Source organism: Uloborus diversus, chromosome 1, assembly GCF_026930045.1.
Source record: "Uloborus diversus isolate 005 chromosome 1, Udiv.v.3.1, whole genome shotgun sequence".
NCBI lineage: Eukaryota > Metazoa > Arthropoda > Arachnida > Araneae > Uloboridae > Uloborus > Uloborus diversus.
In genome coordinates this window covers 24,017,116-24,044,825 of record NC_072731.1, presented here as the reverse complement: position 1 = coordinate 24,044,825, position 27,710 = coordinate 24,017,116, and the positions used below count along the sequence as shown (strand labels likewise).

At 33.7% G+C, this 27,710-nt stretch overlaps 1 protein-coding gene across 1 annotated transcript in view; it reads left to right on the top strand.

Annotated features, from left to right (window-relative positions):
- The window catches only part of LOC129234320 (golgin subfamily B member 1-like), a 221,597-nt gene that overhangs the window by 32,230 nt on the left and 161,657 nt on the right, over positions 1–27,710 (top strand). The window contains exon 2 of the mRNA XM_054868313.1: positions 7,372–7,471. Within this exon, the coding sequence (XP_054724288.1) occupies positions 7,372–7,471 (100 nt within the window). The remainder of the gene's footprint in view (positions 1–7,371; positions 7,472–27,710) is intronic.

Genomic DNA, 27,710 nt, shown 5'->3' with positions numbered 1-27,710 from the left:
AAAATTTCTCAAATATCTAAAAAACTCATTTCTGTAGATACTGCCATTTACTTGCCCACGGCAGTATAGTAAGCGTCGTCAGAAAGACTTCCTCAGTGAACAATAAGTGCACGAAATCAAAAAAGTTCACTATCGTGAGGTTATTTATCAGGGCATACATTATGTTGGTGACTCCGTGTTATAATGCAGCGATATAATGTATTTTAATCAGGGTGCCCCTCCCCCAAGAGCAAGAGCGCATCCCCTAAATACACTGCCCCACTAAAAAAAGCGAGAACCAATTTAAAAAAAAAGACTCAAAACACTCCTCTAAAAATGACAATAGCGCTGTCTGCCCCCCTCCCCCCAGGTCAGCACGCCTGTTTAAATATTTCCAAATAATTTTACTGCAATTTGAAGTCCTTGAAAAGTTCAAACTTTGAATTCCTGTAAGGTTTGATTTTTTTCTGTCAAAGAAAATAATGTATTTCATAATTGTATTTGAAATAATTCAAATGGAAATGCATCCAAAAATGAGGAACAAGAGTCTGCTAGATATTTTATTAACGGTAACGAATGCTTTTAACAAAGTAATCGAAATTTAATATTAATTTCCATTTCTATTAAAAATCAACCGATTTTTCTTGATATGGAATGCATCATTTTTAAGATTGTGAGATCTTTAAAATATTAGTCGATCACTCAAGTTCTCTGACAGCTCAATAAAAGACTTTCAAAAAGGGATAAAGCCATCGATTTATTTTTTCTCAATCGATGAATACAATTGTGAAAGTATCTTTATCATCAAAGCTTCTTTTTTTTTTTTTGAGAATAAAACCGGAATTGAGGAATACAACAGCCGATTCCGAGAGAATCGATTCTGAATCATTCTTTTTAATATAAAATTTGAGAAGAACTTCTAGCAATTGAGCGTATAATTACTTTTAACACCATGACGCTTTTTATAATTTATTGCAACTACAATTTGACAAATACAATAATACGTCTTCACAATGACTAATGGAGATATTTTTCAACTGCTAAGTCCAGTGCTTTACTGCAATGAGCAAATTATTTCTGATCGCGTGTCAGGTGTGCATTTTTTAAAAATTTTTATAATCTTTTGATTCTGAAAAAAAAATCGTTTGTAAGACGAATTCAGCAACATAATTAAAGAAAGATTTCTTTACAAAGGGGATTAATTATAACTAGTGTAGCTTGTAGTCCAAATTCGACCAATTGTCTTTAGTGTCTCTTCCTATCCTTTTGCGTTTCGATGCGACTCGATAGCGTTATTCTTGGAGGTATATCACAAATACATTTTCGGTTTATTTTTTGACATAAAACTTAGTTTTCCTATCATATTTGCATTTCAATCAATCCAAATTTATGCGAAGATTTAACAGAAAAATAAAATAAAAGTACAAAATAGACTATTGAATAAAATTGGGATGGGCAATCAGAAATGCATTAAAATCGATAAGAAGAGAGAGAGAGAAATAAAAGCGTGAGAAAAGTGAAAAATAGCTTGAAATGGTAAAAATGTAGAAAAAAAAAACACTTTTTCTCTTTCGGAAACGCTCCCTTCCTCCATATAAAAATGCGCAGAAAGACCCCGAACAAGATCAACAGCAAACAAAACACCGCTAAGCCTAGCCATTTTCATTCTTTAAAACGACAATTATTCCAGTTCTATTGTCTTAGAAGGTTCTAGCAAAGCTCGTTTAACATAAAAATAAAAAAGACATTTCAATTGATATTAAAATCAAACGTGTGTGAGGAATTTAAATAAAAATTTCATTTTATTATTATTTTTTTTAAGAACAAACTTGATTTGAGGGAAAAAAAGGGGGGCACTTCTGCGCTCCGTACAATTTGAAAAATATGTTTCACTCCTCTCCCCTTAAATTTAGTACTATAAAAGGGAGGGAGAGCTTTTGATAACGACGTATTAATCTATTGATTAATTTGTCGTTGCAAGACGATTGAAACCGATATCTTGTACATGGGGTTCGCGAAAAAGAAAGGAAAAACGTCAAATTTTAGTCTTTCTCTTTTATATTTACACGCTTATTATGAAGAACATTCTGAGTTATGACAGCAGTCCAGTAATTACTGCTGCTTGTGTACTCATAATGTAGGATACACGTAAACTTTTTTGGAACTTATTAATTACGGCATTTTATTCTATGATTGCGATGTTGCACTGGCCTAACGTAGGATGCTTCTTACTGTTTCAGAAACTTAGTCCTCAAATTTAAACAATTATTCAATGAGTAATAAGATGTTCCATCCAGAACTAAACGAGCCTACTTTCTTGTATGCAGTAACGACTTTCTAGTATCTGATCAAAATTCTCAAAATTAGCTAAAATCGCAAGTTACTTATACCATATTTTTAAAAATATTTTAAGCCGATTTCTAGAAATAAAATATTCCTCGCTCATCTAAAGAATTAGATGCGTAAGTAATAAATAAACGAACAAATAAAAAAGCAGCACCTTTTAAACAAAGCAGAAAATACATTTTATTCCATTAAAAAAAAAAAAACTTTACCTCTTTCAAAAAGAAAACAAAAGGACCTAAAATTAATAAGATCATTAAAATGGATACATATTAAAAAAAAATCGTTTGTTTTTCCCTGTTGCCAAAAAATAATTTAAAAATGAATTAATGCAATTTCAAAAATAAATAAAACTAATGAAATGTATGATATTTTATGTACATGTTTTTCATAAAAACCTTTTCCCTACAAAGTTTGTAGGAAGTAAATTCGCATCTAAGTTCACATGATTGCCTTGAATTCCCCCGTAGGCGCTAATGTTAAGTTTTTTTGAACTGTTCAAAATTGAACGAAACAATGTTCAAATCAAAAAATGAAATATGGAAATAAAGTGTCCTCGCCGAGATCTTTCGAACAAAAAAAAGAAAAAAGAAAAAAAAAAACTGTTGGAATCGGACAATTCACTCAAAAGTTATTAGGGGGGGGGTAGACAGACAAACAAACATTTTCCCAAATCTCAATACCCTACTTTCCAATTTTTAAATTTTTCGATATTTATTTAATTATTTTATTTAAACTTTGACTTTTGTTTTTGTTTTTCACGATATTTTCAAGATGCACTAAGCCTTCTTTCATGCTTTTTAAGCAATCACATTGCTTATTGTTCTCACTTGACAGTTTTGAGGCCCTATCATTTTATTCTCCCGCCAGCACCCTCTGCAGCACCACCGTCGGCCGACCGCCTCACGATGCTGCTCATCTAGCGAAAACCCTCTCCAGGTTGCGTCACTTACTTGCATACACTTACACATACACCTATGCACACACACACACACACCTACACACACAAACACATACACACAAACGCATAGATACAGACACCTACACATACACACACAAACACATGCACACACCTACACATACAACTACCCACACATACACATACCCCCCACACACAAACACACATACACACAACTCCCCCCCACACACAAACACGCACGCCTACATACACACACACTCGTGATTGCGGAAAACATAATTTGAATTCAAGATGTCAAAGTTCAAATTATTTTTTTTTTTTGTTCTTTGTCTGACTTTTACTGGGAAAGTAGGCCAAAAAAACCAAACACAGTGGCACGACAGCCCATGGGGGCCAAGACCTATTTTGCCCATCTCAGTGTTTCTGACCAAGGGAGCTGCAATGAGTAAAAGAGATCAAATTAAATTCATCAGAGGTCATTCATTTTTGGGAGAAGCAACCTTCTTTTTCTTCAGAAAATGAAGAATGGAGAAGTGAAAGTAACGATGAAAATGTTACTTCGCATTTTCATTGCACAGCGTAGTCATCAAATGATCAGGGGTTGAACAGTAGATTTGGTGAAAAAAAGACTTCAAATAAGCTCACACAAACTCACTGGTTTTCGAAAAAAATAGTATTTGTTTAAAGGGCATATAGTTCATTTATGAAAAGCAAACACTTATTTTCTAATGTTATTTTTACAGTACCCATAATTGGAAGCATCCCGTGTAAATAAACTTTTTCTGAGTTATTCTCAAAATTAATATATGTAGCAAAAAATTTGGTTTAAACTAATACCAGAATCCTTAATTTTAGCTCCCGTTTAATTTTTTTTTACTTTTTCTTTATCATGTCAGTTGTAGGTGACAAAATAAAAGGAACCCCCTATTCTATGTTTTTAGATTTGAAATGAATGATTGAAATTGAATGATGATTTGAAAATTTGATTGATGATTTGAAATGTAAGTATAGTAGAATTTCAGATAATCCGGACTAATAAGAATCCTGGCTATCCATATTTATGAAAGTACGGGATTAAACAAAATAACCTAAAAATTAAGCCAAGGTGCACAAACTATAGTGGAGGCAAACCTAACCTGCAGGTTCGTAATGCTATGATTCGGGTCTATGTAACTTTCACAATGCTGGCAGGTTAGTTTTGCCCCAACTATACTGTACACAGTAAAAGCTGCATTTTAAATTTCGGAGAATAAAATATAAAACTGCATAACGGTGATTCTCCAAAAAACTGACATTTTCCTATCACATTTTTTAAAATAATAAAAATGCTGAAAGAAACCTGAAAAATTTTTTACTTATTCTTTGTTAGGAACTTATTAAGAGAAAAATAGAAGGAATTCGCTTCAACTATGTTACACCCTCAAAAGAGGGGGTTAAATTTTCATACAGCAAGAAACTGACTAGCGGAACCAGAAGAGAGTTACAAAATAAATTTCTTCGTGGGTTTTCTAAAATTTAACTATAGTAATGAAGAAATAACTGAAGCCTAAATCGAAAAGTATGGTTATTAAATGACAAAACAAAATTTATGTGAAACCCCCCTTAACGGACACCCCCAATTTTTTCGAGTACAAGTCCCACATAGATTTTTCCACATTATTCACTCTGAATAGCTTATACTCCGAATAACGAACTTTCATTTCAACGAAAAAAATTTATTTCTATATTAAAACTTTCTTTTAGTTAGCCATACACAGTATGATAAAACTTACAAAAAAAAAGTTATCTTCTCATTACCTGCAAATTATTTTATGGTTCACGAAATACAAACATAAAACAAAAAGGGAATCAGCAATATTAATAACATATATTTTACTTAAAGCAACTTCGAAATTTATAGCAAACTTCACTATTCTATTAGAGCAACATTTAGATAAACAAATGTCTAACCAATAAATCTCTTTTGGAACAATTTGTCTGAACAACAACACAAAATATTAAATAAATAGAATTATTACACGGATACAATATTTATCTATCGTTTACCAAATTTAACTTTCTTTTTTTCAATCAATTCGCAATTCCAATAAGCTATAGGGGGCACTGCGGCCATTGTTTAATGGCGGATGAAAAAGGTAAAACAAGCAAATGCCGTGAGTTATAATTTGCTTCGAAGCTTAGTGAATGACAGCAATTTTTCACCGTAATTGTGGGAAGCTTTCTTTTCCATTCCTCTGAAATTACATTACACCACAAACTATCTGAAGCCTGTAATTTACCCCAAAGAAAACATTTGAAACAGAATGTTTTACCTTTTTCGGTAGTATTGTTAATCACCGCAAGGTAGCGTATTCGAGCTCTAGAGTTGCGAATCGTATTTTCCAACCAATGTATTGGAAATTAATCCTTCTATTCTACGGGATGCATTACCAGTGCTTCAGAAATAATGCTAGGAAGAGTGATTATTTTAGGACAGGAGTATGACACCTTTCTTTGGGACAAGAGTAATACATTTTCCATACAATTAGCCTGTTGCGTAAACCCAGTTATAATTAAGGTAACTAATGTTACTTTTCGATTCTAACCTCTTAATTCAACTTCACACTATGAGTAGAATTATTATTTTTCTTTTATTTAACACAGAAATTTTGTTCAGGAGAATGACAGCAAAAATTGTTTCATACCCATTTTTGATCCAAATCATATGAACTTGATACTCAAGGAAACTAACAAAATGGTAATAATAAACAGTATTGTAGCACAATAAATCAAAAATTCCTTTTTTTAATCCATAATAATTGAACTCATTCCTAGGACAGGAAAATGACATGAAACCTGGGGACAAAGTTTAAAACGATGTACCTTGATGATTTAAATAATTAAATTTATTTAAAGGAATGCTATTTTACACCTTTAAGTATGTTTAATTTTGTACTTGAATTTGTGGAGAATGTTGATATAAAATTTTTAAATTATTTAAGTCCATTTGAAAAACTGATGGGGACACGCCAAAAGTGTGACTTTCTGGTTATTTAAATATTTTTGTAGAAAAACTAAATGAGTTATTGTTTTAATAATAGTAGAATCACATCAGATAAGTTATTTCTAACTATTAAGAAAATGAAAACATTTTCTTTGTTAAACAATTTTTGTGTTAGGCTACTGGGGCATAATATTGTTAGGATTTTGGAGAATCACCCATAACTGAACCTCAAAGCCAGAAGAACGTAAAGATGCAAAGAATGGAACGTGCGCTCTTTTAACCCCGGTGAAAAAATTAAAAGGATTTTTTAAAACAGTTACGTTACATTTCTCGATGCGGAATATCCTTCTTCATACAATTCAGAAACGGAAAATCGTAATTTTTGGACTTACATCAGTCTGGCTTTGGGGTACAGGAAAGACAAAATTACAAAAGTACGAATAATGTCAACAAAAATGAAATATATAGTAAAATCGCCTTTCGTTTATGCAATATACATATTGAAATGGCTGTCCAGATTAAGAGAAGTTCAGCTTAACCCCTTCAGACCTGGTGTCCGGTATACCGGACATACACTATAACCGCTGCTAATCATTTAATAATTGATTTAATTAGTTGATTTTTTTGTAGTTGACTCTTTACATTCTACTTATTATAATCTGTGAAATATTTTTTTTCGTTTTGAGATTGACAACACTGACATATAAGGATTGAGAGATAGAGAGTGGCTCATTTTTCCAACCATGGATTTTCATCTGAAAAGCGAGGTTTTTTTCCTGATTTTTTTAAAAATATATAATTTTTAATTAATCGTTTCAAACGCTTATATTATGTTTTATAATTGTTTGTAGAACATTTTATAATGAAGTTTGTTCGGTATTTTATCGTTTTTGTATATGAAATATTGATTTCAAAAATATAAGTCCGGAATATTGGACGTGCCATGACTCTTTTAATTTTTCTCCCACAAACTCAAAATTTTGTCGATAAGATACCCTTTACCATAGTACACTGTGCACCAAATATCAACATTTTTGGTCCAATATTTCATAGTTTCGACTGAAGGGGTTAATAGGGTACAGATTATTGAGAATTCACTTTTCGGATCTGCAACTTTATATGACTGTTTTTTTTTTCCTTTCTTCAGATGCCACAAAAAGGGAGGCAAAGAAGAAGCTAAAAAATCTGATCCGCCGAACATGACGGACAAATCTCAGCAGACACGGATCAGTCACGAAAAATCGCAGGTGAGTTCATCCATTTATTCATGCATCTTTCCTTGGTTTATCTCTGCCTCGAATCTATTTATCTTGTGGTAAAAGTTGCAGAGGAAATATCTTTCTTCTGCGGTTTTCCCGCTGTGAAAGAGGAAACCACCCCGCGCTGCTCTTGGAAGTAGTTTAATTCGGAGATTGTTTCGAGGATAAACAGAGTTAGGACTAAGAGAAGGGAGAGAACTTTATTACAGTTTCAGTCTTATTAAGAAAGTAGCCCCCCGGAAAATTCGGAAGATGGTAATTTTCAAGCCCAAAACTTTGAGCTTTTTTCCCCTCTCTATCTCACAGATGGAAGGCAGAATGACGGTTGAGAATGAATTCATACAAATGATCATGTGAGTAGAATTTGTTAAGAACACAATGAGTGTATGTTTTCAATTTTCCTTACTTGAAAGGTGTCTTTTTTTTTTCTTTGAGTGCCGTTTTTAATCAACATGGAAAAAGAATTGAACTGAAAAGTTGCTTCTGTATTTAATGACGTCCTTACTCAGTTTCTTTTGTATACTAAAAGAATGTGTATGGTTACCAGCATTAATGGGTGAAACGTTACAAGAATTCTGAAGTGTGTAGCTTCATCGTTTTAAAAACTCAAATTGTTGGAGGAACCTTGCACTATGGTTTTAGTAGAATTTAATGAGCATGCGTACAGATCAGAATCGGCGCAGAGCAGGTGAACTCTAATTAGCGAAACGAAGACTGGCTTTGATGGCCAAGTGGTAAAATGCTCATGCTTTGCGAGTCTGAGATCCGCGTTCTGTGTTCGGACCTGATTCAGGTCATTTCCTCTCTTAGTGCAATAAAAATGTCTTGTTTGTATAGTAAAATAAACTAACATTGTGTATTAAAGTACTTGCTATATATTGGTTGTTTAAAAGCATGATCTTGATAAATCGTTCAAGAAAGTCAGATGAATACTTAATTTTTGCTAATGTGCAACCTTTCAAGCAATTTCTCTGTAAGCATACAGAAAATTCTGCTGTAACCATAACGCAGGAATGAGTGAGACGCTACGCTGTACTATCTATGTAAGAATTAATTAATACAGAAGCAAATTTTTGCAAAATATAACTTTTAATACTTTTTCCTCAATGTGCGGAGCATCACGATGTTATTCAGTTCTGACGCTGTATTCGTCAAATTCAAAGCATGTGTGAAACTTAAAAATCTAGTTAAATATTAAAATGATCACATGTGGTGTGTAATATGCACAAAAAGCCTACTCTTAAGTGATATTATATAAAATTTATCAAATTTTTATTTTTGATGAAATTATTGTAACTTTTCCCACTTTTTATGCAATAATGGTCAATTTCAAGGCGCGGGCGAACCGTTAAGATATTTTTTTTCTGTCGAAATCCTTTTGCATGACTAAGTATCTCTACAAAAGGCAATTTTTCCGCACTATTACTTAACGTTTATCATATTTTGATTTTTTTCACTATACCCTAATGCATATACTATACTCTGGATCATATGCATAGAATTTGTTATCAACTTTACCAAGTGTATGTTTTCCAATTTTAGTTTCCTTTTCTTATTTTCCTTTCTTTTTCTTCCATTATTTCTCTTTTCATCTGAGCGATGCTTTAACCAACGGGTAGAAGTTTCTAATTGAAGGGCTCGGAGCAAGAATGAGATATTCCAAGGGATGTGGATTTTTTAGTAGGCCAATTTCCAAGTTATAAAAAATACCTGTAGAATTTTTTAAAGGTATTACACATTTTATATTCTGAAATACTCTAAATCTATATATTTTTCTCTCCAAATAACATAATCCATTGTCATGTTTATTTCAATTTTAGTTATGAGAAACAAAAATTTTGATCAAAAAGTCACTCTATGTGGTTTGTCGCATTTCTGTCCCGACCCCTTCAATTGAAAAATTCTTTCTACACTTAATGAGTTTCGTACACAGTTTTCTATTGTGAAATGTGGCCTTTTCAGATCCGACATTTGTAAATTCCCCGTGTCTTCAGTTAATCATGACATGAAATCTTTAAAATTTCAAAATTTCCAACAATTTTTATTTTTAAATTAAAAAAATATTACGACATAATTTACAAAATATCGTTATAATGCTCTTGTATTATATTTGGCACACGTTTTAAAATTAGAAAAGACTATTCCGCAGATCAGCAAATACCTGTTCAGTATCACCACGTATGGCTAATTCAACACAGAAAATTACTCTTCTACCAGACGGCCTACCGAGCCTATCACAGCACCGCGGATTAGCTCTTTTACCTTTGCCAATCAGTAATTGATCAGAAAAAACCTCATGAAAAGACGATCGCTGTCTTTCTCGATTTGTCTTCTGCTTTTGACCGTGTTTGGCGACAAAAACTCATCCACATCGCCCATGAAGCTGGCATCGAGGGCAATGCACTTGTATGGATAAATGACTTCTTGAGAAACAGACGCTTCGCAGTCAGATTCAATGGAGCACTCTCTAAGACCTGCAAAACTCGGGCTGGTGTACCACAGGGCTCTGTCTTGAGCCCTCTGCTGTTTCTACTTTACATGAACACAGTTGATTCCTATATTCATAAGAATACCAAAATCGCCTGCTATGCAGGTGATATTGCCATTTGGTGTACAAGTCAAGATCTTAAAACCTCCCAGAAATTTCTGAATCTTAGTCTTAAGGGCATTGTAACATGGGCTACAGATCTCAAACTTACTATTAACCCCAATAAGTCTAACTACTGTGTTTTTTCAACTGATCGGAAAAATCGTGGAACCTTCCAACCGGACTTAAGAATTGAAGACTCCGTTATTAAGCGCGTCGAAAATCCCAAATACCTGGGAGTGTTTCTAGATCCAGAATTGAGATTTACAAAACATACGAAAATCACAGCAAACAAAAGTCTAAAGAAATTGAACATCCTACGCAAACTCTGCGACACCAACTGGGGCTCAAGATCATCAACGTTAAAAAGTACCTACTGCACCGTCATCAGGCCAGTACTCGAGTACTGTTCCCCCATTTGGGCACATGCATCCGAATCTGCCAAAGAGACTTTAGACTCAGTCCAATATAGAGCTTCCAAAATCATTATTGGTGCAGTATCCTCTGCTAATAACACCAAGGCTGAACTCGAAAGTGGTCTTGTTTCCCTCGAGAACAGACGGAAACTTGCTACTGTAAAGTTTACAAATAAAATCAGAAGCCACAATAAAGACCACATTGCCCACAGAGCCTTCAACGCTTGGACAGGCACATCAAGGCTTCAGAGATCATCAACGCTAGTTAGACAGGGATATCAGAAGCGCCATTGGTCTTGCTCATTCCTCTCTGGACATAACTCAAGAACTACTCTCTACTTTTAGACCTCCTAAGAGTACTAAAATCAATACCTACCTACTTGAACCATGCTCTAAGAAGGAACCAAATCAAATGTTATTACAGAAAGGCGAAGACACTATTCGTTCACTTGCAAAAAAAAACAGTGTATTAATCTACACAGATGGTTCCTCTGACATTGACTGTAATAGAGGTGGCGCAGGAATCTCCATCATTTATCCCTCAGGAAATAATGTCAAGCTTAAAATACCCACTGGCCAAATCGCCTCAAACTTTGCTAGCGAACTTGTTGGTATTAAAGAGGCTCTTGCTCATTGTCTTTCTTCCCCTACTCCTGAAGACCTAATAGAAGAAATCGTGATTTTTTCCGACTCAAAATCAGCACTTGAAGCCATACGTAACGGTATGACAAGACTGACACAAGAAATTAATTTCTTTCTCCACTCACTCAAGACAACCTGCATTCTCCGGTGGATCCCAGCTCATGTCGGAATCGAGGGAAATGAGTGTGCAGATGCCCTTGCAAAGGAGGCACGTGACCAAGACCAACCACTAACAGCCACCTTCAAAAACGTTAATGCTGTAGCCAGGCGAAGGATCTATAATCAGCTTTTCAGCAAGGCAACAATTCCTGACCTCCACTGCCCAAGAAACCTCTCTTCTACAATAGCTAGGCTACGTACTGGACATTTCAAGGGCATGAAGATTCTACCAAATAATATTAAATCCTATCCCATCTGCAAGCACTGTCCCCATTCACAACTAACCCCGGACCATGTCTTTAATTGCCAGGCCATTATTCGCTCCCTCCTCCAACTTAGAGCACCACCACATGAAATCCTTTACAGTCATCGGGCTCCAAAATTAGCGGATCTTGTTTTTAAGACTTTTGGAGCCATTTAAACCTTCGCACTCTGCACTTCTTTGGACACGACAACAACATCACCACGTATAAATGAGGATAACTGCTAAAAGTTTCTAAACTAATCTGAAACTCCCTTTTAAATTCAAGAACGCTCTTAGTTTTACGCCATGATTTTCAAATTTGTCATGCGGAAATTCAATGTATCTTCAGTTGATCGCTACTGATTTTTTTTTTCTTTTTTACAATTTAAATTTATCACGGGACAATTTCAAATTTATTTTCTTGTTTTAACACGCTTATGTTACGATTGGGATACTATTTTAAATTACAAAAGAATCTACATGCCTATCCAGTAACATCACGTGTAAAATGTGGTATGTTTACCAACTCTCTCTACTTTTTGATGTGTAATAGTAGTTTTGAATGAGATTTTGCTTCAAAATTAACATAAAAATCACGTGAACGATGAATCGTACTTGATTGTCTCCAAAAACAATTAATGAAAATATTAAATAAACATGGAAAAAAGAATCAAAGGACAGGTAATAAGTTCGAAATGAGAATTCGAGTGAGCTTGAATTAATGTGCACTGAAGATAATACGAGCCCTATTCGCAAAAGTATTCTATTTTTTTTCTGGATAAATGTATTATTTACGTCGATACATAAGTTAACTCCTAGTTAACTCAGAAAGAGATATGAAACAAATCTGTTCTCACAAAAGTATCTCATTTAAAGTAGGTTTTTTGGGCCTCTAAAACCCACCAAAAACACTTCTACAAGGTCCCTTTCAGAATAATGTTCATCTGCGATTTGCGTTTGATATTATCTAATCTCATCTCTCAAAAATTAATCCTTTAAATGTCTTCTTATTAGTTTAAGAAATAACCAAAACTCTTGTCGTTAACCGACTTCTCTATTCACTGAATGGAGTTCCTTTCAACTTCTTTTTGTTTTTGAAATTGAAAACAATAGTATAAGAAACCTCATTTAAGAAATCATAAGATGAAATAAACACCTTTTCAAAAAGAGCTATCTACAACTGTTTTTTGTATGTATTAGAATAACAGGACGGTGTGGTGTTCCAAGGAGCATGAATACGTTGAAGGGTATTAGGGTCCCAATCCTGTTATACAAAAAGAAACTTTCCGTTGAAAACCAGGTGCTCCTTTTTGCAGGTTTCTTGTAAATGAACAAGAAAACAACAGGATGAGAAATGGATAAGTAAAATTAAATTTTAAGAAAACGGTGTATGGAATTAAAAAAAAAAACATTAAAAAAATGCTTTACACATCGCCGTCGAACTATGTTCATGGCTATTGTTATTTGAAAGATTACTTTTTCTATAAATGAATTGTTATGATAAAACCTTAACGTCGTTTACCTTCATATTATGTCAGAGCATAAGTGATCCAAGCAAATATAATATTGGGGTTTAAATTATTTTTGAATCTCTTGAATCGTTTACATAAGAGACAACTTGAAATGAAGTTTAACTGTCATCTTTTTTGCGGTATTATGCGGATAAAATGTCACAAGATTTCTTTAAAAGTCACGAAATTTTTCTGACGCAGGAGTATAGAATTTTCAACCGAATGAATACATGTCGAATTTCCGGTCGATATTTTTTTAAATAGAAAACGGAGAAAAATAATTTCAAGTTGCTTGCTTAAAATATCGTCAATGCACCGAGTTTCCGATTGTTCGTGAATAAGGATGATACGGATGAGTTTGCAAGTCACCTGATTATCCGAATTTTGCGAATATCTTACGCATTAAATTGTTCTATAAAACATGAAACACAATCACTACATTCATTGCATTAGTAAGAAAAAAAGGTGAAATATTACAACTGATTTGACGTAGATCAGGGGTTCCCAAACTTTTCGATTCACGGCACTCTGAAGCATTGGAATTTCTCACTTCACCCCAGTCTACGCATGTCTATTGTATACGTATATAAAGTTATTATAAATATACAGTCGACTCCCGCTACAACGTGATTCGACTTACGCGAAATGGCTATAACACGAATTTTTCACGAGTAACGAATTTTAGAGCTGACGCGAATGCTTCGCAAACAACACGAATTTTTTTGGAAAGAAGTATCAGCTTCGTTATTGGCTACTAAATATTTATTTTGTGAATGTTATAAACTAAATATGATATAATGAATAACTAGTCTAGTGCATCAAATAACCACTCAGCATCTTTCATTTATTTATTTTTTCCACTTCTAAATATAAAAGTTGATGAAACATAATGACACCTTAGTGTCACCTTCATCTAAAGTTTCTGAAAATGAGAAGAAAAAGAAAGTTTTTAATTAAAAAAAATTAGAAAAAGGCTAAGATTCTCGATATGCTTGAACAACTGCAAAACGTCGACGGTAGCGCGACAATAAGTATGAGTGAATCTTCCATACGTACAATTATAAGTCAAAGCAAAAAGATATCTGTAAAAGTTCAGAACTTAGTTTCAATATTGAAGCTTACAGAGTCATCTAGTAAAGTAAATATTATGAAAATGGAAGCTGTTCTTATATTGTGGATTAATAAAGAGATCAGGAAGAAGAGATGTTGCCACATTGAAATCTTCTAAAAGAAAAGGCGAAGCAACCGTAATTTAAAATGTATTAGATAAGAATACCGATCTGATGATGGAGCATAAATCATCACTATCTTCATTTTTTAACTCTTAAATATTGTTACTGTATCTACTGTACATTACTATTATAGTGCATCATTTTAATTTTACTACATGCTGTGCGTACCATGTTGTTGTTTTATTTTATGTCTTTCATTCCCATTAGTCATTCATTTTATGCATCCCAAAGTATTTCATATTGAGTAACAGTTCTTTATTTTTTAAATACAGTAAAAGTTCAGTTCTTTATGCAAGAAACTGTACTGTATGGTTAAGGAATGCTTAAGAGTAGTTTGAGGGGTGTTTAAAAGTATTTGGTATGCTTTAAAAAAATTGTTTGCATATATTTTTCCACAACGCGAAATTTCGACTTACGCGGGGAGTCTTGGAACGCATCCCTCGCGTAAGTCGGGACTTGACTGTAGTTGTGATTTCAAAATGTTTTAAATTTAACACTACTGGTCAGAGTAACTTCAAATTTTACTAGAACAGTAGGGAAGCAATGGAATTTGTTCGGCGAAGGAAAAAAAAAATTCCAAAATGTGCCGATTGTTGGCGCTGTTTGATTTCATATTACTGCTTTGGAGTTAGATAATTACTAAGAATTACTAAGAATTAATAAGAGTGGGAATTCATGCTCATAATTGGTGTGGAATATGATCAAAGCATATTTATTTTATTTTTCGCCAAAAAGGCCAATATTTGAAGTACGAAATCTCCTTAAACTATTGGTCGTACAGAACACCACTAGAGCTTAAATTGTTTCAAATTTAATGTGCTTTAAAACGGGTATTCACAGTTAGTATCAAAAGTTGGATAGTTTAGGAATTATAAAGGACAAACTAAAAAAAGTCCGACAATTTCGCAGTTTTTCGCGAATTGCGCAGCGAGCACAGGTTTTTGAAAACTGCAAACTCAGATTTACACTACCCTAACTGACCCAAACAACATACTAAAAAATCAGAACTACATCGTGTTTTGCGATTTTAATATCTAATATGACTGGGCTATATATAGATAGGAACTGAAATTATATTCCCCTTGGTATTCTAAATGACATGTGTTGCAGTTTTTTTGTCCCTCATTTTGCAGATTGTGCTGTCACTTCAAGTTTACGATCCAGGAATGCGACCAAAAAATATTTTTATCTTTGAAATTGGAAATAATTAAAATAAATAAATAAATAAATATATAAAATAATAAATAAATAAATAAATATAAAAAATAATAATTAATTAAGAAAATAAATAGGTGATAATAGGTTATAGGTTCTTATTGCCCTGCGAACAATAAAGAGGTAATAGTCGCGGTTTAAGGAATACTTATTAACTTTTCAGTAGTTGCTGACTCCCTTAAAAAATTTCGATGGAAAAGTTGAAGTTACTGTAAAACCAGGCTTTCAGGTCTATCATTAGAGCGGCAAGGTTGACCCAATGCTCCCCTTGACAAACAATAGACTCACTCAAGTGATTATTGAGGAAAATTGTTGATGGATACTTATTTTTTCATGTAGAGTGCCACATATTCAGAGTAGTGACAACAAGTATCACGTGCACTAAGAATACCATAGATGTCAATAGTGAAAATAAGGTTTAATTGGGCAAACATATTTTTGCATCACGGGAGGCCAATTTTGAGCAACAAAAAATACAATAGTAAGTGCAAAAAAAGTTACAGCATAGTTACGTAACACCTAGTTGTGTATGTGAGTTCAATACCCAAAAAAAAAGAAGGTTTTTTTAAAGTTACGACTGCGAGTTGTATCAAAGCACAGTAATTGACAGAGACGGAGTCACTTTGAAGATACATACCATGTTCAAAGATACCGGCGGGGGTTGAGGTATATTCTCTGATGCTTCGACGAAGATCGGTGCTATCGATTACGTCACACCCTGGTAAGTATTTTCGCCATTCAACTCAACGAGTTATGAGCCCAGCATTTTTTTTCTTCCTGTCATTACTCTGAATTTTGTTGCCAATTCCAAGCTCTGATTATCGAAGAAGTAACAAAAAACGTCACACACAAAAAAAAAAAAAAAAAAACTAATGGCATCCTGAAAGGAGAAACATGACTGTATTCAGAAGAATAAAAAACTGATTACTCTTAGAAAAACAAACTTTCTTCTTCGAAAACACATTATTTGTGTGTTTTGCATTTCTAAAACTCTTTCCACATACAAAATACTTCACTATCGTAAGTGGATTTTACGCGAATTTCACGTTACTAACGCTGGTTGAACACGGAAGCACGGAAGACAGAAATGCAATGCATTTATAAAAGAGAGGTTGTGAAAATTTAATCTCTTCAACGTTCAACGCCGATGAAACATAGCATTCGGAATGTCCGTTTTTTTAATGAAGTAAGGGAATGAGGGGAAAATTAAAATAGTTAGATGGCTTACCTTTTTCAAAATGAATAAATTGGAAATTTGTTTTGAAAATTACGGCACGGAAAGATAGAACAATGTATTTAAATGTATTTAAAATAAAACTTGCATCGAAACATTATTTTTTATTCTAGGAAGTATATTGGTACATTCAAAAAAAAAAAAAAAAGGCGGAAAATTTTCCATTGTTTATTTTACGGGGCAAACTGAAAAATAAAATGTTTTTCTTATCTCTGTACTATTATTAAAGTGTGCAAAACATACAAATAAATCATTTGATTTTAACTCTTATGAAATTATCCAAAAATGCCCCAATTCGTCGGATCTTGATTTTTGGGAATCTTTCCACATCCTGAGGAACCGGTGTAATTTAGCTAACGACCTTACTGCAATTTCGTAATTTTCTTCTGTGTAGACTTCATTTTTATAACTGTTTTTTTTCCCATTATTTTTATGTAAACTGGCACCTCCCCTCCCATTTTCCCTGTACTTTTCTTTTTTCTTTCTTTTCATTTTTTGTTTTCTTCTTTTGTTTTGCGATCAACTAATTCCAATTTGTTCATCCTTCACTCTGTTTTTTTTTCTGCATTTCTCTATTTGTCACATTGCTTCCGTACATTATTTCCCCCGTCGGTAAATATATTGCTAATTTATTCGGAGTGGTTTCGTTTTCGAAAATTTGCATTGTTTATGGGATTTCATGTCAATTTATTATTTAACGGTTTTTTCCCTGATGGAATTATATAATAAATTTGGGCTCCAGGTGTCATTTTGTCTTACTAATCTTGTTAATTCCCATTTTTGTCTCCTGTTTCAGCGTGCTGCTTTCTTCGGATGACTTTTCATCCAAACGCTCACACTTCTTTGCATTGAAAAAGGTGTTCCTTGCACCACTGAAACACGTGTCTGCAGTAATTTGTATTTTTTGTGTTTCAAAACGTTGGTTTATTGATTCATTTAATTTTCAAGCACAAAGGTTACAATAAAAAATCGTCAGTTGAGGGTAGCTAAACAGTCTATTCAGCATGGTGTTTTTTGGGGAAAAAAATACGTAATTTGCATTTACAACAGTACAAAGCATAAAAATTTTGAAAAATCGTGTAGAAAAAAGGTTAAAAGATCAACAAAGTTTTCCTTTTTAAAAGTTATTTGAAAATTCCTGGGGATTGTCAAATTTTTCTTTCCGAAAATCCCGGTTCATTCTCGTGAATAAACTCGGTTTTTTTCTGGGAACTGTTAGTGGGTACTGGTACTGTTAGATACAGGACAATCAGGGAAAGCCATTGCACCCTTTCTCACCCCTCTAAACATCAAGGAGCAGGAGATATGAATTGATAAGACAGTCTTCAGGACATTAAAATAATTAATCACAGCATTACAATCATTAATTGTCACCCGCCGCAGTCGGTATTGAGCTACCACAAGTGGTGAACGGGGGTTTCCGGGCGAAACGAGCAGGGATTAGAACCCCGTAGCGGAAGCAAAGATTCCAAGTCAAGTGGCTTCTTCGAATGGTTTAAACGGAAGAAGAATGGTTGTTGAGCAGTTACTACGAATGGTCGAAACGTTTTGCGTGAAGCTAGTGAAAGAAACCTGATTTCATCCAATACTTTGTTAAAAATTCTATCAGATGACTTGGGACCCTGCCTTCAAAAATTGAGGGCTTTACCCTCTCCACTTTTTATCCCTTCTCAATGATAATAACATGCCGATCACGTAATGTTAAAATTTGGGGTCTTTATATTTTAGCTCTTTAAAAGATTTACTAATTTTTAGTATATCATTTAATCAGCACCATTTGTTATAGAGTCTCTACATTGCAAAAAAAAAAAAAAAAAAAAAACTGTCCGTTTGCGAGAAAAGATCTTGGGAGACTCAGCTTCCACATAAACGTTTCTAGAAACAATAAGCCGTCTTCTCAAGTAAATCTCCGAAGAAGATGCTTAGCTGTATCATTACTAGAAACCTTTGTGAAAGATATTTTCAAATAAAACGATCAGTTTCTTTTTTAGGCTTTCCCAGTAAAAGCCAGAGACAGAAGAAACTAGTATGCTGTGGCCATCACGAAACTTTCTTCTATATCTTTCGTATAGTTCTGATCCCTCCCTATGCTTGATGAGGAAGCATTATTCCCAACAAAAACAAAATTACACACGCCAAAACTTGACGTCCATCCCGATTTTCGATTTATCTCAAAAGCAAAGCAAAGGATGAAAATAGAAAATTGTTTTCAAAAAGCCTTGATTAAAGTAATTACAAACATTTATTTGTTAACAAACACAAGATGGCAACAGTTAAAAAGTTTAAATCATCGCGATTTTCTGATCATTTTCCAACAATTAAAATCACGCGAAATACGCAGACAACAGTCTATTACGATTTATGTTTCTTATTGTTGCAATTATAAAGCTATTTTTATTCACACAAAGAAACTAGTATGATGTGGCCATCACAAAACTTTCTTCAATATCTTTCGCATAATTATGATCCCTCCCCATGCTTGACAAGGTAGCAATATTCCCAGCAAAACCAAATTTACACACGCCAAAGCTTAACGATCATCCCAATTCGGAACTCCAGCGCTCGAATACGCTACCTTGCGGTAATTTATAAAACTGCGAATGCAACTAAAACATTGCCACGTTGCGCTCCACGTGTATCTGTTGACGTAAACGCGGTCAGTTTGTTCTGAGTAACGCATTCAACATGTCTAAGAACGCCTTCAACAACAGAAATTAATTCGTCCCTTAGTAGTATTCTCGAGCTTCTCAAAATAATGTTAGTTTTCCTTATTTCTTTCAAAAAAGTATTAAATGGTGGAAGCGTAAACAAGAAAACTCTGGATTAACAAAAGTGGATAACGTTATACCAGGTAAAATTTTTTATTGTTTTGTATGAATTTTTAAGAATATGATTTTTTTTTAATCTTAAATTAATTTAACTAATCATATTTTACAGCAGCATTTAGTTGGAATGGACAGTATGCAAAATATTTTCTTGAATTTATTATCGTAGAACAAAATGAATAACCGAGAAAGAATTTACTTTATTCCTTTTATTCTCAGCTGAAAGGTTTCGCCAAATTTGTTTAGGGTTATAGTTTTGGAATTGTGCGAGCAAAGTAGCCTTGGCGAGATTTCGCGTTTTTAGTTAAACCATTTTTAATTTTTATCATGAGTGGAATAAAATGATAGTAAGATTACAGAATTCGATAAGTAAAAAGAAATAATGGTCAATCAACTGAAAAGAAAACTACCACCATATATAAACTGTGAGTACACATTTTATTTATTTTGTTCTGAGTGAATTTGAATAAATATCAGTTTTTCAATTCGATGAAGAAAAAAAAAAAAACGAACTTAACAACATTGACTGGACACTTTTCCTTAACCTAATTCCACATAAATGATTTAAATAACCTTTGTTACTACAGAATCCTACTGAAATAGAAAGTATGCAAATAAATTTTCTTGAAAATATTTATCGCAGAACAGATTGAAAAATTCAGAAAGAACGTTAAGAATTTGAACAATAAAAAATAAAAGTTCGCCAAAAATCTGTTTATAAGGTTATGGTTTTAAAATTGTGTGAAAGAATAATGTATCTTGACAAGATTTCGCATATCAGGTAAATCATTTCCATGACGAATGAATTAAATGCATGATTTCTTTAGATATCCAATCATATAGTCATAGAAATAAATTATCTAGTGTTAAACGTTACTCTTGACAGTCTGCCACGTATGTGCACTATGTGACAAAAATGTCAACAAATGCCGGAAATGTCACGAAACTGAACTTAATATGTACTAATGTATAGAAAAAATGGTACAAAATGAAAATGCCGTTCGAAGCGAACCAAAAATTTATGAATTCCGAATTCAACATCGTGAAAATGGCTGCTTCAGAACAACTTACTGTGTGTTCTGCATTAATTGTTTATTTTCGTAATACTTTTTGGTTTCTAATCTCTTTCTATATGGGTCAGAATAACCAAAAGACTTTGAAAAATCTTTTCAAATGAATAAAGCGAAAAAATCATACATAACAACAAAAATCACAACACTTTTAGCATTTTCTTCGTTACCACATGCGTTTGTTTTAGTTTTTAATTCCGCCATTAGACAGTGACTGCAGTGCCCCCTATAGTTCGTTGGAGTTGCGAATCACCGATTTAACTCAAAAGCAAAGCAAAGAATGAAAATTGATAATTATTTTAAAAGCCTTGCTTAAAATAATTACAAACATTTATTTGTTAACAAACACAAAATGGCAACAATTAAAAAGTTTAAATTATCGCGATTTTCTTGTAGTTTTCCAACAATTAAAATCACGCGAATTACGCAGACGACAGTTCATAACGATTTATCTTTATTATTGTTGCAATTATAAAGCTATTTTTATTCACACGAAAAAAAATCAGTCCCACCATGGAGTGATTGAAATTGAATTGAAAAAAATTGAATCAACGCCTGTTTACATATGGATTGACATTTACTCCACATTTCATCCAGAACGTAGCATTACTTCTTGAGATATGGCACTCACAATGGAAAACAAAGAACGTTCGATTGCGCCACCCCTTTTCAGCTGTTGATGCCAAAATAGAATCAGCTCTTATACTCTCTAAGGGCTACTTGTCGATACATTTTTGTTTGATTCCGTTAATTGTTTCTTAAGATACAGCATTCACAATTGACGAAAAAAACGTTCTATAGCTCAACCCCCGTTTGAACTATTGACACCAAAATTAAATCAGCATCTGTACCTGTTAGGGGCCACATATGGACCAAATTTTGTTTGATTCCGCCAGTTACTTCTTGGGGAATAGCTGGCAAGCATAACTCAAAAAACGTCCCATAGTTCCACCCCCCTTGGAGGAATTCGCGCCAAAAAGCAATGGGCACAAGTTCACATAGGGGCACATATGTGTACCAAATTTCGTTCAATTTCATGCGGTAGTTTTTGCTGTAGAGCTTCCACAAACACTGGTCACACACATACGTGACACACACACACACACACAGACATTTTCCAAAAATGGTCGAAATGGACTCCGTACACCAGAAAACGTTCGAATCCGTCAAAATTCGAAATTCGAAAATTTGCATGAATCCAACACTTTTTTCTATACATTAGATATAGAAGAAAGTAGAAAGCTTAAAAAAAGACTTAATGCGTCTTGAAAATATCGCGAAAAACAAAAACAGTCAAAAATGAATAAAATAACTAATTAAACGTAGAAAAAGTAAAAATTATAAAGTATAGTATTGAGATGGGCAAAAATGTCTGTTTGCCCCCTCCCCACCCCAATAACTAGTTCTTTTTTTGATTTGAACAATTTTTCGTTCAATTTTGAGCAGTTAAAAAACTTAACATTAGCGTCTACAGGGAAATTCAAGGCAAATATAAATCTCGAACTAATAAAGGCGAATTTGCTTCAAAAAAACTTTGTAGGAAAAAGTTTTTGAAGAAGAGCATGTATGGATAATATCTTTTAGATTTGAACAATGTTCCGTTCAATTTTGAACAGTTCAAATCCCTTAACAATAGCGCCTACTGAGACTAAGAAACTGAAAGTGAATATTGATTCCGAACTTAAAGCGGATTTACTTCAAATAAATTTTGTTGGGAATAGCTCTTGATGACCAACTCTTGACTCAAACTCCTAGAATTTTGAGGTAGTCAACTCCGACTTCGATTCCTGTACCCAAAAGTTACTTGGACTCTGACTCCACGACTCTGACTCTAACTTCGTAGCTTTGGCGAAAATTTAGACACGGAGGGGAAATAAATGACTCCGACTCTTGGAAATTTAAAGTCTTCGGCTCCGACACCGACTCTTATCCCAAAATAAATCCGACCCCGACTCTTTTATCCCAAAAATGTCCGACTCCGACTCTTTTATCTCAAAATAAGTCTAGGGGTCGACCGATGGCATTTTTTGGCCGATGGGCCGATGCCGATTGTTGGCCGATTGTTCAAGGATGGCCGATGGCCGATGGCCGATTGTTTCCTCCAAATGGCCGATTGCCGATGGCCGATGGCCGATGCCGTTGGCCGATGGCAAAAAAAAAAAAAAAAAAAAAAAAATCGAACAGAAATAAATTGATAAGAGTGTCAGGGATTTAAAGGATCATTGATTCATTTCACTTTACTTCCTTTCTACAAATAAAGAATTGTAATCACAAAAAAAAATTCAGATTTCGACCTAAATTTCTATTTTACGATTACCCAATCTATACTTCACAAGTTTTTTCGCCACATCTGTACATGCATATGTACCTAAGAACATATAGATGACTGAAATATCCATTTTGAAAGCTTCCTCAGCTAATTATCGCAAATTCTCTTGTGATGTCGTCATGCGCGTAAAATTGCGTCACTCAAAAACGTTATGAAATAGTAAATTGAAAACTCATACGTAAGTAGTATGTTCTAAAAGTTCTAGGACAAGTTTTATAAATCCTTACCCTGAATAGTTCACATTACCGAAGCACATCTATCAACAAAATAGTCAGCTTGAACGACTATGCACTTCTGCCAACGTTCATGTAGCTTTTTTAAGTACTTCTGGAAGACATTTTTCGCAACCTCCTGTAAGGCCTCTTGCGCTGTTGCTTTAACTTCATCGTGGGAAAGAAGACGATTTTCATGTTGAGGATGCACGGTTTGATTGGTCAATACTCTGACATGACAAATTAATAAAATAACGTTTCGCTCCATGAGTTAGCTTCATGTGACTTTTACCTGTTCCCAGCAAAAAACATTTGCATGGACGCCGCTTTCATCCGCCAGGAGAAGATAAAGCTGCATCATAGAAGGTAGCAAAAAATGGCTTCTAGGCGTGTTCCCAAAAGTTATATGAACACTGGCAGAAGTGCAGTCTTTCAAGGTGACCTTTTGAAGGTGGATGTGCTTCGGTAATGTAAACTATTCTGGGTAAGGTTTTATACAGCTTGTCCCCGAACTTTTGGATCGTACTACGTACAATCTGCATAGAGTGTAGTTATGCTTCTACTTTTTTTGACTGCTGTATGATGAAAGAGAAGGAACAACAGCCAAAAAAGAAAAAAAAGAAAGAAAGAAAGAAAGAAAAGGAAGAAAAACAAAGAGACTGTTTAATAACCAATTGATTTGTTTTTTTTTTTTGTTTTTGTTTTTTTTTTAATTGAACATTCAACTAAGATTTCAGTAATATTGTAATAATGTATGGATTTAGGTACATTAAACATAGTTAAAAAACGTTAAATTATTTTGTTTAATCATTAAAAAAATCAGAATAAAACTATGAAACCGTCAACAAATTACGCAATTAAAGTGGAAAAATTGCACGTAGACATTTTTTAGTCATCAAATTAACCAAAAAAAAAAAAAATGTTACAGATAAATTACAATATCAAATCAAAATAGGAATATTTTTATACTTATTTAAAATTTATGAATAGAAAAGTTTGCATTTTTCATGAAAGCTATAACAGTGACATAAATTTTGCTGAAAAAAGAAATAGCCATGAAAAGAGCGAGGTTCTTTAAACGCCGCTACAATAAACAAACTCAATAATTACACCAAGTTAATAACTGAATACATATACTACTTGATCTGATGTTTGCACACGTAATATTGAACAATTTGATTGTTTAATCTTTTATGAAGCTTTTCAAACAAGTTCAAATTAAATTTTTCAATTTAACAATTTTCTGAAATTTAAAAAATTGCATAATAGAAAATCCTTGAAACTTTTCTATAAAAAACGAAAATATCTTATTCATTGATTTTATATAAATACATAAAAATAACTACTTACAACAGGAAAAAAAATCGATCGCTATGTTAATGATGCAAAAAAGATGGCGCATTACGAAATATAGGTGAAACAAGTATGATAAATACGCAAAATGACATTTCTTGACTAAAATAAATAATCGCTAAATATTTAAGAAATGCTTGAAACGACGAGGGAGGGTTAGGGGGGGGGGGGTCACCCACTGATTTTGGAGTAACTCACACTTCGGCCTCATTTTTACTTCCTTTTACAAAAAAAAGGAAGTATTGTATTCGCGAAAAAAATTTCACTAAAAAATCAGCCTTAATTTCTATTTTGCTCACCCCTAAATGAATGTTGAGTTTTTTTTTTTTTTTTTTGAACCCGACCACACGTGGATAAGTGCCTAAGAACGTATAGAACCCGAAATATCCATTTTGACAATCACCGAGTTAATCACAACGAATTTTCTCGTGACGTCCGTATGTATGTATGTGCGTATGTATGTCGCATAACTCAAGAACGGTATGTCCTAGAAAGTTGAAATGTGGTACGTAGACTCCTGGTGGGGTCTAGCTGTGAACCTCCCCTTTTGGTTGCAATCGGGTGTTTTTAGAGGGGGCTTTTGCCCCTTTTGGGGGGGGGGGAATCATTGTTAATTTCGATGCAAACGCAAGTGGTGTTATAATTTGGCGGACACTTGACGATAATTTGCCAGTCTTTTGGTCGCCAAGTTTTGTTACCTACTTGGCGACAAATTTGGCGCTTTAAAAAATATATTTATTATTTTTTTTAATCTGGTTTCAATTTGGCCACTGTTAGTGATATTTAGAGAGTTAACTATTGAATCACATTAAAATTGCCAATAATGGGGAAATAACATTAAGTTGGGGTAAAAAGAAGTCATGTGATGCACACTTTAGCTCGTTTTAGTACAGAACCGCTACCACCAACGCCTCGGAAGAGTTTCTGAATCTACTTCAGCACTTCCGAAGAAAAAATTCAAGTCCCTTTGATTTCCGAATTATGTCACTATTCAAAACGTCTTTAATCAATTTCTTACATTAATGATCTAATGTCTTCCTGAACAATAGATAAAGTTTGAAAAAAAAATCTCTAATTTTATGAATGGTATTAGTTTTAAACATCTCAGAAATACAACTAGAGTTTAATTTCAGAAATTGAGGGAGTGGGAGGAGGGGCACGCAAGTGTTCTCGGAAATACAAAAAATAGTCGTAAAAAATAGAGTTCAAAATAATCATAAACATTGAGCAAAAAAACCCTTTTAAAACTTGCACCCGAGTTTGTTTTGACGTGCAATGGCGGATTTAAAATATAGCAAATGTTGCAATTGCGCGAGAGGCCCCATAACCATAGGGGCACCGTAGGAGTTACAAAAATGCGTATGATAAATGTTTTACAACTTCTGTGATAGAGAAATAGGGCCCCAAAATGCATTTCGACGGGCTTCAAACTTGTAGCTCCGCCGAAGCGATACAGAAAAGACATTACTGTGTTTCATATTACAAATATCGAAAAATTAAAACTTACCGTCGGTTCAACGGGAATCTAACAAAATGAAAAAAAAACAGGTTTCGCTATCTCATATTTGTTTTCATGGTCTCCAATTCTGCAATATATCACCAAATAAGTGATCGTCAGTCCTAGACGCTATATTAGTTTTGCATTGAAATAAGTAATTAATAGCCACAAAAAATGAGTAAACAGGCTTTTCAGAACACGCGATCGAAAACAAAAAGGGAAGTGCACAACTGGAACGTACGCACACCCCACATGCGAAAATTTATCCTTCTACAGCTTACCATTTTTGAGTTATAATTTATGAGAGATACATACGTACATCCAGCTGCAAGAAACAAAGCAATAGTTAACTTGTTTGGTACCTAAGAATGCAGTATTAAAATCTCTTTCAGGGGGTGACTGATAGGGGTGTCATACAGAAATTTAAGTAAACAATTTTGTATGAAAACTATAACTTCCTTTACTTTGTATTAAAAAGTAAAACAGCAAAGGTCCTTTTTTTTTTCAAAAACATCGGCCAATTCCATCGGCTTTTCGATGTTTTTTAAGGCCGATGGGCCGATGCTTCCTGCAAGTTAGCATCGGCCGCCGATGCCGATGCCGATGGCTAAATTGTTGAACCATCGGCGCCGATGCATCGGTCGAGTCCTAAATAAGTCCCACTCCAACTCCGACTCTTTTATCTCAAAATAAGTCCAACTCCGACTCCGCAAACATTGGCAGGATTGCGGATATTAAGAGAAAATGATTGACTCCAACTCCGAGTCTTTGAATTAAAAACTATCGACTCTCGAAACTGACTCATTTACCCCAAAATGAGATTGACTCCGGCTCCGCAGTCATGGTTTTTTTCTTTGAAATAATTATATATGTTAAATAATACTACATAAAGTTGCGCAAGCGGTTTTTTTTTTTTTTTGATAATGATATTTCCTTTTTTTATTGACATTTTGTTGTTTTTTTTTCTTTGAAAGTGCATTTATTCATTTTTTTAATAATTTTTCTGTCAACAAGGGAAAAACAAACGATTTTTCTTTTTTTTTTGACATAATGTATTTATTTTAATGATTTTATGCGCAACTTCTGCGTTCAAATACGCGATTCTTGCGGTTTACAAAATTACAAAAAAAAAAAAAAAAGAAGGTAAAACATTGAGTTCCACGTGTGTCTGTTGAGTTAAATTAACGCATTCGATTTGTCTTAGATTGCTTTCAGCAACAGAAATTGATTTGTCCCCCAATGGTATTCTCAAGCTTCTCAAAATAATGATAGTTTTCATTATTTCCCTCTAGAAAGGGAATGGATTGTTGTAATAAATAGCGAACGTGTAAACAGAAGAAAACCCTAGATCAACAAACTTCGCATTGGCATGAAATTAGCAACGTGCTGTGAATATGCTCGTTTGCTCGAAGCATTATTTTGAAAGAGGATCAAGTTTTACCAGGTAACATTTTTAATTGTTTTGTGTGAATATGTATAAGTGTGAGGTTTTTTTTTAATCTGAAGCTCGAAATGAAGACTTGATAACATTAGCAGAAGAATTAGGGCATTCATCTCCGCCTAATTTTAAAATAATTAATTTAATTAACCTTATTTTACTGCAGTATTTATTTTAAATGGACAGTATGCAAAACATTTTCTTGAAAATATTATCGCAGTACGAAATGAAAAATGTTTAACCGAGAAAGAATGTTTAGAAT